At 57.0% G+C, this 12,888-nt stretch overlaps 1 protein-coding gene across 1 annotated transcript in view; it reads left to right on the plus strand.

The window, feature by feature from the left end:
• The first annotated feature begins 1,667 nt into the window (after positions 1-1,667).
• Positions 1,668-12,888, plus strand: part of LOC122373820 (histone acetyltransferase KAT7-like) — a 50,444-nt gene continuing 39,223 nt past the window's right edge. The window contains exons 1-2 of the mRNA XM_043352189.1: positions 1,668-1,680; positions 2,984-3,130. Coding sequence (XP_043208124.1) covers positions 1,668-1,680; positions 2,984-3,130 — 160 coding nt within the window. The remainder of the gene's footprint in view (positions 1,681-2,983; positions 3,131-12,888) is intronic.

The raw sequence follows: 12,888 nt of genomic DNA on the forward strand, positions 1-12,888 counted from the left end.
CTTGATATCCACGGTGACCCAAAACAGCAACATTTTTTAGTTGACCTGACCTGGAAGGTCAATGACTGACCTGAGAAGGTAAAATGGGTACATTGGATTCGTCTTCCCAAAGAATCTTTTTGGTCTTTACCGCTAAGCTCTATCTCAACAGGAACGAAATGGCGGGGGGGGGGGGTGGCAACCACCCCCCCCCCCCATGTGCGTTCTAGGATGGGAAATGGCATGTGGGGCGAGGGTTTAAATCACATTCAAAAATCTGATGTGATTTTCCATGTTTCTCATTATGCTGTTGCTGGTCAGCGAAGCTCGGCCCGGCCTGGGGCGATGATTTTGGATAGCATTTCAGCTGGGGTGCCCTGGATACCCTGGATCGGTGACCGTGCCGACGGCTGCAGCATATACTGGGATACGCGTGCACAAATGGCTGCTGCTGCCGGGCGAGAGGCTTTACATTTCAATCTGGCTGATCATCAAAATCCGGAAACCGTGCATTCATCTGCCATGCATATTTGCATTAATTCTTTCTGAATATGATAAATGTGTGGTTGTCTGTGAATGCACCGGTGAATCCGTCCAAACGGTGGAATCTGCACCGTGCTGTGTGTGCAGCCTGAACCGGAGGCTGGCCTTCGAGCCCGCCTGCGAGAGCGATGACGTCACTGAAAGAACCTGCCATGCAGGCTGCGCTTTTTACAAATCTAATGTATTTACCAAACACGGCAGCATTCCGAGAAGGACTGATGGACATTGGACACTAAGTCTCGGAAGTCTTTGGAGGCGTAGACAATGGGCAGCCTTGCTATAAAGCTTCAGCTGACTGAAGCTGGGTATACTGCAGACTGCTGAAACGTTTGCTCTCGGCTGGCGGGGGGCCGGTGGAAGGCTATCGTTCCGGAACTCGGATGGCAGTCGGCAGCGGCCTTGGCTGGCCTCCATTCATAGAGGGTCTCGGCTCCCGTATAGAGCACCACGGAACAGCCTCGGCGGCGTTCAGAGAGAGCCTATACTGTCTCTGGCAGCCCGGCGGCGTTCAGAGAGAGCGTACTGTTCTGGCAGCCCGGCGGCGTTCAGAGAGAGCCTACTGTCTCTGGCAGCCCGGCGGCGTTCAGAGAGAGCTTTGTCTCTGGCAGCCGGCGGCGTTCAGGAGAGCCTATACTGTCTCTGGCAGCCCGGCGGTGTTCAGAGAGAGCCTACTGTCTCTGGCAGCCCGGCGGCGTTCAGAGAGAGCCTACTGTCTCTGGCAGCCCGGCGGCGTTCAGAGAGAGCCTACTGTCTCTGGCAGCCCGGCGGCGTTCAGAGAGAGCTTCTGTCTCTGGCAGCCCGGCGGCGTTCAGAGAGAGCCTACTGTCTCTGGCAGCCGGCGGCGTTCAGAGAGAGCCTACTGTTCTGGCAGCCCGGCGGCGTTCAGAGAGAGCTCTGTCTCTGGCAGCCCGGCGGCGTCAGAGAGAGCCTACTGTCTCTGGCAGCCCGGCGGCGTTCAGAGAGAGCTTCTGTCTCTGGCAGCCCGGCGGCGTTCAGAGAGAGCCTACTGTCTCTGGCAGCCCGGCGGCGTTCAGAGAGAGCCTACTGTCTCTGGCAGCCCGGCGGCGGATGGAACTGAGGTCCGCGGCGGAGTCAACAGCTGTAAAAGACCGGTGCTTGTGTTTATAACCGTGCAATGTGCAGGCATGCTGCTCGGATGTGAGTACGAAGTAGGGGCGACATTGGCTGGCTGTTCTTTGTTGTCCGTTCTCTGGGACTGGGAGTGAGGTCGTCCATAGCTGCACTCCCGGGTCCGTTTGGTTCGAGGAACGCTCGCCGGTCAGTGTGGCCTGTCGACTGAAGTGGAGGAGGGCCGGGCGGCTCGGTCCAGCCGGCGCCCGCCCCCGGACCCGGTGACGCAGCAGTCGGGGACGCCCGTTGGACAGGTCACGTTCCTGTCCGACCCCAGCACCCGGGTCACAGCGGCCGGGCGCGCGGCGTGACCTTTGGGTGACCCCTGCCCCGGGCGCTGTCACCGGGAGAGCGGCCCGGCCGGCGAGAGGGCGGCAGAGCCCGGAGGAGAGGGCAGAGCCAGGGACATCCGGGTCGGAGGCTCTCGAAGCGTGGTGAAGTGGGCTGTCTGTGCCGTCCGATAGAATGGGGCGCACATATGCTCTGGCCGATTGACCGCGATCTGCCGCTTCCATAGAACACCCGGGGCGTTGAGTTCGCAATGGCAGGGCCAGATGGCCGTGGGCTATGATGAGAAATGACTTCGTACTCAGCGTAGTGGAATCCGGTCTGAATTACAAAACATCATCAATACGTGATCTGCGGGATTAAATATTTCTGATGTTGATGATAGTTGATATTGTTTGTTTGCTGATGCTGCTTGAATTCTCCCGCAATTTTCTCCTCAACGCGGTTTTAGAACAATGTGGGTTTCATATTATTTATACCTACTCTTCTGACTACTGTCACCATTTTGAGACTAAAGAATGTTCGACTTACGCCTAGCTAGAGGCTACGCTTACGAATATAAACTATGTAAATATTGACGAATGAAAACTTATAGGAATTGACATCTTCTATGTAGTGCGGTGATATGAGGTTCGATCCAGCATATTGCTTACAGCCTCCATCAACTATCGTGATCTGGGGTTGGCGTAATTTGGGTGTTTTGCAATTGATTGGGGTACAAAGCCTCCATGGTCAGTGCTCGCTCACTACTCAGGCTCAGAGAAGGCTGCCGACATTTGCTCCAATTGTCTGCCTTTCACATGGGGAACATAAACGGTGTTGTTTCTCATGTGTAACCGAAAGCAGTGATTGTGAACAATGAACAAGAATTTATTGCGAGACCTTTCCCGTGTTCCTAGGATTATCTATTTTGTCTTTCATCTGTCTACTTCGCAATGGAATATCGATGGATCAAAAGTTTTGCCTTTCTTCTAGCCGTGAGACAGGCGTGTTGTTTGTATCTCGCCTGGTTGTCTGACGAGGGACCCTTTCTCACCGCCAGGCTACCTGCTGACCAAGACGGAGAACAAGATCGGCTCGCCGGAGAAGCCGCTCTCCGACCTGGGTCTGATCTCGTACCGCAGCTACTGGAAGGACGCCCTGCTGCGCTACTTCGCCGACTTCCGAGGCAAGGTGGTCAGCATCAAAGGTAAGGAGTAAGGACGGCCGCTCGGTCAGACCTGGCTCAGCCGGACCAACACGCTGGGGATCTGAGGGTGCACCGCCCCGGCCCGGCCCGGAGTTGTGGGGTTAGGGAACAGCTACAACGCTGCCTCCCAGAGACTGCTGGGAGGACCCGGGGTCCCGCCTCATGAGCCGCTGACCGACAGCGCTATGACTGCTGACTGCTGATGCTGAGTGGAGAGACTGCAGACTGCAGAGCCTTGCGCTGACCGACAGCGCCCCTGGCGGCGCCGGCGGGAAGCTCCTGTGACCGTTTTCGGGGATGAGTCTCGGCTGCTGCCCTCCCTCCCTCCCTCTCCCGCTGGGGTGGGGCGGCGCCGCCAGACGGGATCGATGCTCTGCCGCCCAGGGCGGCGGCGGGGGCGGCGGCGGCCACCGCCCAGGGCGGCGCCACGCTGGCTGTCTCTGGCCGTCTGCAGCCAGGCGGAGGGTGCGGCCCGCCCTCCCCCCTCCCCCCCCCCCCCGCGCGCCGCGCCGGGTCGCCGAGGTCACGAACGGCCGCCTCTGGGCGGCCCTGTCTGCCAGGTGTGTGCCGGGCGACGGTTATCGGCCGGGATCGATAACGGCTGCCCCCCTCCCCCCTCCCCCCGGTCACGGAATGTGGGAGCACCCACGGTCTCGACATCCACATCCTGCTCCGTGATCAGTCACTGACGACGGCCTCCACAGTCCACGTGGTTCAGTGTAGGGGACAAGAAGGGCTCGGGCCTGCTTACCGTCTTGGGGTGAATTGGTTTTCATTGTGGAAACAGTTTTAGTCATTCAATCGATATACTTTTCACGAAACACTTATCCTTTTCATCGCTTGATGGACCCTTTAAAGAAAAATTTAGAACTCGCAATATTTCTTATTGTAGTTGCCGTTCCCTGTGTGCAGGGGCCAGGGTATACTGCCTACATTATCATTAGGTACTGTTAAATGGGGTTCCCTTCTCCTGATAGGTAATTCATCGTGATGACAGCGTTGGATATACGTTGTCACACATAAGGATGTTGTTGCCTTCGCTTATTCAGTCTGGGCCGTTGATGCCTTCCAGTTCCACACTTCTTCCCATCAACGCACGTTACCGGCAAAGTCTCAAAAATGTACGCTTCTCTTCCCCGCTGCATCTCCTGCATATCACCCCCCCCCCCCCTCACATCCGGCGGCCGCCCGGACGGGGCGCATTCCTGTGACCTGACGTCAGCCGGTCTGGCGAGGGTGGCGGCGGGGGGGGGGGGCGCCTCACACGCACCGCTCTGGGGTCAGAGGTCAACTAGGGAGTGCCGCGCGCCGCGCGCCGCCGGAACCAGCCGGTCCCGGCCGGCCGGCCGCCGCAGCTGCACGGCAAACTGAGCAGTACTGACTGACACCAAACTTAACTTGATAGATAGAATACATTTTACTGCCGGTACACTGCCACTGCGCATGTGTTTCGTGCATCAGCAATCTCTAAATGCCTTAAAACCTAGATACCAAAATATAAATTAATAGGTCCGGCGAGGGTAAAAAAGGTTTATACAATTTCCAAATTTTAGGTTTCAAAATGGACTTTTTCCACGTGCTCCGTGTCCTCAATCTGAACCCTAAGATGTGTCCGAACAGATCTACGACACGATTGCTGTCGAAGATATGTGAATACATATCGAAAGATCCAACGTGCTGACGAACTTTGTAGAGAAAGTCAATTTTTAAACTTTTTTCGAACTCCACAATATGTCTTCAAGCCAGGGTTACATTGAATTGTCGTTGTCAAGTCAAAAATATTGGTAGGCCTCAGGTCTTCCAGGCTGTACAACACAACACCATGCGTCCACTTTGCCCCACGTCTTTTCTCCCTCTCCTAACCTGCAGCCCACCTCTGACCATCCCAAATCTCTATATCATTCTAACTAATTTCTGACTCAGGGTTGCACGTCCCTGCGTGTCGGTCATAAAACTATGATGGACACCGCGACAGCCGGCAGCTGAGCCCGTTTTGTTTTGTCAATGATCCACCCTACTCCGTTCCTCCACCCGGCTCGCTTTGTGAGCCAGCCGGGCCCCTTATCATAACCCCTAACTGCGCTCTCACTCCCAGCCCTGGCGTTTCATTAGGTCGCCGAAATGAGGTTCCGTGTGTAGTGTACCGGGCGATCGGAGCGACCAATGAAGCGTGGCTCGCAGCGCACTGGGTCGCTCTGCATATCTCGCTGCGCCACAGGCCCGGCCCGTGCTCCCGGAAACCTGTGTTTGCTCGGTCGGGTCAGGGCTTCCTTCCAGTCTTCCGGGGTAAGGGCTGCGATCACTCCATGTCCGCGTGCATAGGCGCGGGAACCGCGGGGGGGGTGTGGCAGTGGGGACATCCTGCCCCCAAAAATAAGTGGCCTAAAACCGGTGAGAAAACTAGATTTGGGGGTACCCTAGGTTGATCTCTATTATGGTGTGCCCCCCTCCCCCCCCCCCAGTCTGAAAGTAGTTCCCGCACCCTTGTCTGCGGGCTCTTATTGGGACTAAGGAGGATCTTTGTTCGTGTGAGGAAGGATCTCTCTCTCTCTCTCTCTCTCTCTCTCTCTCTCTCTCTCTCTCTCTCTCTCTCTCTCTCTCTCTCTCTCTCTCTCTCTCTCTCTCTCTCTCTCTCTCTCTCTCTCTCTCTCTCTCTCTCTTCGTATTCGTATTCGTATTCGTATTCGTATTCGTATTCGTATTCGTATTCGTATTCGTCTTCTTCTTCCTTCATCAGGTGAGGTGTAGTACTCGTCAGACAAGCTCTCTCGTAAGAGGTCTCTTTTCTTCAGGCGAGGCAAGGGTTCTCTGTTCGCCTCGCCAGTTCTGGTGCGCCTGCTCGCCCGGCGAGGTCGAGTTCTCCGTTGCCGGCGGGTCAGGGGGTATGCGGGGTGAGCCGGGTCGCCGGAGGGGGGGGGGGGGTCACCGGAGCCGGTCAATGCAGCGGCCAGGGGACGGGCAGAGGAGGGGGAACAGCGGTCACCTTCCTCCCCCGCTCTGTCTCTCTCGGCGGCGCCGGCGGGGTCACCTTGGCGCTCTGCCCCCCTCCGCGCTCTGTCGGTCCCGACGACCGGCCGCTGTCTGGGCCGAGGGCCGATTCGAGTCGAACGGAGCGGGCTGCGAGCGGCCGCCGACGGAGCGGAGCCGCCGCCCCCGCCGCCGCCCCCGCCCCCGCCGGCCGTCTGGCGGCAGCCCTCGGCTGTCGGCGCCGACGGTATATTTAGCGGGCGGCGGCGGGCCGGCCATGGGCGGGGTCGACGGCCGCGCCCGCCCGCCGCCCGCCGGTGCAGTGACCCGCCGCTGGCGGGGGCGCAGCGCGGGGTATGACCCGGGCCGACAGGCGGCACAGCGGGGGTCGTGACCTGGGGCCGACAGGGGGCACAGCGGGGGTCATCGTCTGGGGCCGACAGGGGTGGATCATGACCTGGGGTCGACAGGGGTGGACTGATGTCGGTGCACAAGTGGAAAGAAGAGGTCACTGTGGCCGGCCTCGAGCCGAGGGCGGGCTTCACTCGCCTGAAAAGCCCCGGAACGGAAGGTGACCTGGCGGCGGCGCCTGGATGGTGATGCTGCCAGAGCGGTGGCTATTTCACGTTGAGTAACGGACATCCTGGCAGAGCTGGAGTCTCTTGTGGATAAGTGATCTTTAAAGCATTTGTTAGTAGGGGGCGGTAAAACAAAAAATCGCTGCTCCCCGAGTGCTAAGAAGCAGCGTTCTTCTCAGTCTCAGTCGAAACTGACACTATAACGTGACTTTGCAGGGAGTGTTGTTAGTTTTGCATAGTCCGATGCCATTATCAGAAGGCCGGCATGGTGCTGGGGATGCATGATTCCCGAGCGCATTGAGCGGGCTACACAGAGCAGGCTGCAGGCTCCAGGCAGCTGGACGCTGCTGTTGCTGACCTTCCCGCGGGGAGAGGGAAATGGGGCAAAGTGGTCGACCTTGCGAGACCCGCCTATCTACCAGAAGCCTGTGGTAGAGACAGAGCTGGAAATAATTGCAAGTTGTAAGTGGAAACTGGAAAAGTAACAATATACTCGTAGCACCGGCTACCGCGTACCTACCTAATCATCAAGGAGTTTGTCGACATTACCTGGTTTTAGGTACTTATGTAAGATGTTATCTAATTAACTATTGTCAGCATCGGTTTACTGCGGTGATTTTTGGGGCAATGCGCCGTTCCTTGCAGTTGTTCGGTCTCGAAAATAATTTGTGAACCTGTGCTCCAGCTCTGTGCACCCCCCACCCACCACTTGGATAGCGCGAAAAACAATATTCAGTGGCTCTTTAGGCGTCATTTTTTACCAATATTCTGTTTGTCACAACTTATGTAAAATTATATAAAACCAAGCTTCGATCTCAGCCCCGTATTTACTATTCATACTTGCAGCGCAGGTATTACCAGACGGAAAGGGGAACAGACGTGGACTCGATGGCTCCCCTGTCGCAGCCTGCATTCGGCCGGCGCCGCCGCGCGCCGCCGACCCGAAGCTCTTCCGGCGCAGAGAGGCTCCATTTTGTATTCGGAGCGGGTGGAGCGGCTGCCAGCACCTGCAGCGCTCCCCTCCCGGGGGACCAAAACGGGCCGGCGCCGGACATGCCGCAATCGGCCGGCTCGTCGCCGCGAGGTCCCGCTGCTCCGAGGGGAGGCTGCAATAGGGCTGCAGACCGGACGGCGGGGGCGGCGGGCGGCGGTGGGGTCGTCTAATCCAGACGGGAGGCGGTGAGAGCTGCGGTCCAGGCGGTGGGGTGGGTGGGAGCTGCAGTCTGTTCATTGGGGGTGCAGTCCAGACGGTCGTGGTGGGAAGCTGCCGTCCAGACGGGAAAGGCTGCTGCTCCGAGGGGAGGCTGCGGTCCCGTCTGGGGTGCTGCGGTCCGGGCCGAGGCTGCAGTCTGGGCGGCGGGGCGGCGGAGGCTCCCGTCCCATTCCGGAGCGGCGCCAACGGTGACGAAGCGGAAGGCGTGGGCGGCACCGGCGCCGGTGTGAGCTGCCAACAGCTCTGGGCGGGGGCGGGGGCGGCCGGCAGCGAGCTGCCATGGGCGGCCGGCCGGCGGGGGCGGCCGACGACCCGTATCGATCGCGGCTCCCACGCGGCACAGCCGGGCCGGGCCGGCCGCGCTGTGGACTGTGGGCGGCGGTGCGCCGACCCGACCTAAACCACCGGACCCCGTCCCTCCTGCTCTGCGCCGGAGCTGGATGGCGCAGTGGGGCGCGGTCACTCAACGGCGCAGATGTCTAGGCAAACAGACAGACAGGCAGACAGATAGGTCTGTCTACCAACTTCACAGAGACAACTCTTCTCCTATTTTGAGGGCGAGTTTTAGGGGAGGGACTTTTATCAGCGCTCCTGTAGCCAGTGGCTGCTGTCTGAGTGACGTCCCTCTATGCTGCGGTGTACCCGCTGTATCCCCTGTATCCGGCGCCGCTGCACACCAGGCGGCTGTGTGAGCGGAGCGGCGCTCTGCCAGCTCGCGGCCGCCTCTGAAGGTGACTGTCGGTCCAGGGCCACGGCCGGCGCTGGCTCACTTCTCGGTACCGAGGAAAGCCGGCCCCAGTGCTTGGGAACTGGCCCGGCCCACCGGAAAGGTATTTCACTTTATGTGCCGATAATGTCATGTCTGGAGGCTGGGCTGCCAGTTGGTTGCATGCAGCGCTAACGGCACGATAAATACCCGACGTCATGCAAACGCTGTCCGATGAGGCTGCATCTGCTGAGCGTGCCTTAGTCGGCGTGCACTGTCCATTTCTTATATCAATTTTTACAAACTTTTACAGTCTCACACAAGCTTTCACAGTCGCTTTCGCAATGCAGCTTTATCATTTAAAAAGTCATTTTCACCCATATTAAGAGTAAGACAGGATACAAACAGACACAGAGATAGACAAACAGACACACTCAGTCAGACAATCACAGACAGGTGGGTACCTACACCGGCGTGCGGCACAGCCGAACAGGACTGCGCCGGCTCCGTTCTACGCCGGGCTGTCGGCTGTCCCAGCTCCCATCCCCGGGGCCAGCTGTCCCAACCCCACCCAGCGCCGGGCTGTGCCAGCCCCCAGGCCGGCTGCCCCAGCTCTGCTCTCTGCTGAACTGTTGTGCCAGCCACGGGAAGCTGCCGCAGCACCGGGCTGTCCCAGCCCCGGACAGCTGCCGCAGCACCGGGCCAGCTGCCGCAGCACCGGGCCAGCTGCCGCAGCACCGGGCTGCCCCAGCCCCGGGTCAGCTGCCGCAGCTCTACTCTTAGCCGGGCTGCTGTCCCAGCACCGGGCAGCTGCCGCAGCACCGGGCTGTCCCAGCCCCGGCCAGCTGCCGCGGCTCGCCGCCGCCGGACTCCTGTGCCAGCCCCGGGCAGCTGCCGCAGCGCCGGGCTGTGCCAGCCCCAGACCAGCTGCCGCAGCTCGCCGCCGCCAAGGCCAGACAGTCGGCAGTGGGCCTGCCAGCGCCGCTGATAGGAAATCAGCCGCTTTTTGTGCGGCTCACAGCCTATCGCCAAATGGCTGATCAAGGCCGGCCGTGGGTCGGGCGTTAATGGTGCCGATAATTGGTACCTACCGGGGAGGGAGGGGAGTCACTCTGCTGAGGGTCCGGGTCCTCAGGGCACCCAATATGGATGTGCTGCCACCAGCATCCCGCCGGCCCGTTCTGCCTATGGTGTTATCTCGATTCTCGGGTGTAAATTCCGAGTCCACATCACACTCGCGAGCATCCCATGCCAACGATCCTTTGGCAGTGGATCCGTGCGAGCTTGTCTGTAGCGCCTGTCTTTGAACAGCGCTGCGCTGAGAGGATAGGGCACATTCCGGCTGTGCGGCGGCCTCGCCGTGGCCGCGTCTGTGGTATGCCGGCCTTCATGTCGATGACATTTCCAGTCTGATGCGGCCATCTCAAGGTCGGCGCCCGACACGTGTCGCCGCCGAGCGGCCGCGGTCCGGACAGCGGCAGCGCGGACAGCTGCGCTCCGGCTACACGCTCCGCAGTTTCCAGGCGCCGTGCCGTTGTCGGCACCGATGCTCGCCGACCAATCCTTATATGGCAGTGTCGTGTTGAGGCACCGCGCCGCGCCGCTGGGAGTTCTGCACTTTGCAGCGCTCCGATCCGATCGAGGGATGGCACGGAATGTTTCCGGAATGACCGGTCGACACATTCCGAATGGATGGCAGTGAAGAAGTGTTGGCCATTGGAGGGGCCGGTTTTTAGCGTTTGGTGGTGGGCTTTCTAACTGCTACTGCAGAAAATGTTAGAGAGCGGGGCAGGCAGACTATGCTGACTGCTCTCGTGACGGATAAAAAAGACCTACTGACGGATGCCGTGGCAGATAGACCCTGCTGGTATTCCTACTCGTCTGAAAGCCGCTACCGGCAATCCTCTGTGGCCGATAGGCAGACCATGCTGACAGTGCCCCCGTTGGCAGGCAGACCCTGTTGACAATGCCTGGGACAGATAGACCCTACTGACAGCCCTCCCCCCCCCCCCCAGTGGTTGACAGTTTCTTGCGTAGCCGACAGACCCTGCTGACAGTTTCTCCCGTGACTGACAGACCCTGCTGACAGTTTCTCCCGTGGCCGACAGACCATGCTGACAGTTTCTCCCTTGGCTGACAGACCCTGCTGACAGTTTGTCCCGTGGCCGACAGACCCTGCTGACAGTTTCTCCCGTGGCCGACAGACCCTGCTGACAGTTTCTCCCGTGGCCGACAGACCCTGTCGCCAGTTTCTCCCGTGGCCGACAGACCCTGCCTCCAGGTCCTGTGGCAGACACTCACTCTGCGTCTGTATCAGTAGGGAGCCCCCGTCGGTCGGCAGAGAGCGGCGCTGGGAGGGGACTGGCGTGCCCGATAGGTAACGGCATTCCGTTGTCGCGGCACCCTATACCCACTGATGAAACTCCGCTACTCGCAGTATTGTTTAACCATGCTTTTCACAGTCTCATTCGGTTGTATCAGCTCTTTTGAAGGTACTCTGCTGGTGTTGATATAAAACGTTTCATCCTTGTTGTGTAAATGGGAGAATTTACCGAATGGGAGAAATGTCGCTACAGATGAAGCAAATATGCTCTAATAAGTAATAGATATAGAAGATAGCTGAAGTTGAATGTCCCTTACTTAACTGCTCGATTAGGAAAGTTTAGGAATTCGGGTTGATTTAAGGGTCAAAAGATTTAAGGGTCAAAAGAGCCCTCGATTAAGGGCTCATTTAGTTCTTATGCTCAAGCTTCATCCATCCTGCTGCTCAGATCGAATGCAGACCAATCCTCCTTGAGGTCCATTTAGCGAGCAACGGTCCGCAGACTCGTGGCCTTTTCCGAAGTCCATTTTATCTTTCATCCATGTTACATCGTCACGCCATACGTGGAAGGCTTTTGACGTCAATACATACATACAATGCATACATACACATTGATAATGGATGTAAATGGATTAGTAGTTGACAAACAAGAACTAGTACACATAGATGACGAACTTATATCAATGACGCACACCTTAACACGCGCACTGCAGGGGGGGGGTTGTTTTCAACCCCCCCCCTGTGGTTTTTCGCAAATTGCGAGAAAACGGCGGCGCGTAGCGCCGCCAAATTTTGCATACCTGTTCTCACAACTTTTCCACACCTTGAGTAAAAAATTTGACCCCAGGTGACCTATGGTCAGGTCACCAGGTCAGGTCAAGTGACCCTACCTCGAAACGTAAATTTCGAAGTTTGCAATCCCACCAAGTCCACAGTTGTTGAGATATGATCTTGAAACCCACAGGAAATAGTAAAGTCATCACGAGCTACAACTTGTATATCTCGGAATTTTTATATCGATGACCTAAGGTCAGGTCATTTTTGCGACTGGCCCATTATAAGTCAATGGGAGAAATTTCAACTTACTCTGAATGCCATCCTATGACTTCAATACGCTCAGGATCATAGTATTACAGGTCCCTGTTGGTGATTTCACCGAAACATATCACTTATGACCTTTGGAAGGTGATCTCCAGGTCATCTTAGGTCACCTGAGGTCACCAGCGGTTTTTCTTCAATAACTTGAGATTGAGTAGAGATAGAGACTCCGTTCGACGTTTATCGTGTTTTTCTCGTCAATGCGGATCGAATGATATGCAACATGACCTATTTCGGTCAGGTCATGACCTTGACCTGAGGTCAAATTTTCAACTTGACCTTTCGAGGTCATATTATATATCATTCGATGCGCCTTGACGAGCTAAGAACGATGGCGTTCGAATCGATCCTCTGTCTTGTGTTCAAGACAAGTTATTCAAGAAAAACTACCGCGAAATTCCTGTTGTGAAAATCGTAACCTTTTGTCTTCGGTGACCTCTGGTGACCTCGTTTTTGACCTGACCCAAAAATGATCTTAGTATTTCTTGTCGATCTCATCTTAAAGGGACCCTCCCACCTTCAAAAAAGTTAATGAATTGGCATGAAAGTGATGTCGCTCGGTTCAGAAAGAGCAAAAACGAATATCTACCAAATTTCATCGAAAAATATTCACCGGTTTTCAAGATATTAGACTTTTACTTTTGTTTACTTTTTGGGATCTCCGCTGTTCCTAGCGACTTTATTTGAAAGTGCGGCATTTGTTGCGCGCAAAGCAGCATATACCACCGCGTGCTACAAAACGTTTTAGTCAAACATTTAACGGACGTGCGAAAGCCTGATGACGTCATCAGATTCCCGTAATGGTTAAGAGATAGGGACCACGCTGGTCCCACCCTGCAAGTAAAGGGAAGAAATTTCTTGAACACCATAAAG

This window comes from Amphibalanus amphitrite, unplaced genomic scaffold, assembly GCF_019059575.1.
Source record: "Amphibalanus amphitrite isolate SeventyFive unplaced genomic scaffold, NRLGWU_Aamphi_draft 001557F_arrow, whole genome shotgun sequence".
Lineage (NCBI taxonomy): Eukaryota > Metazoa > Arthropoda > Thecostraca > Balanomorpha > Balanidae > Amphibalanus > Amphibalanus amphitrite.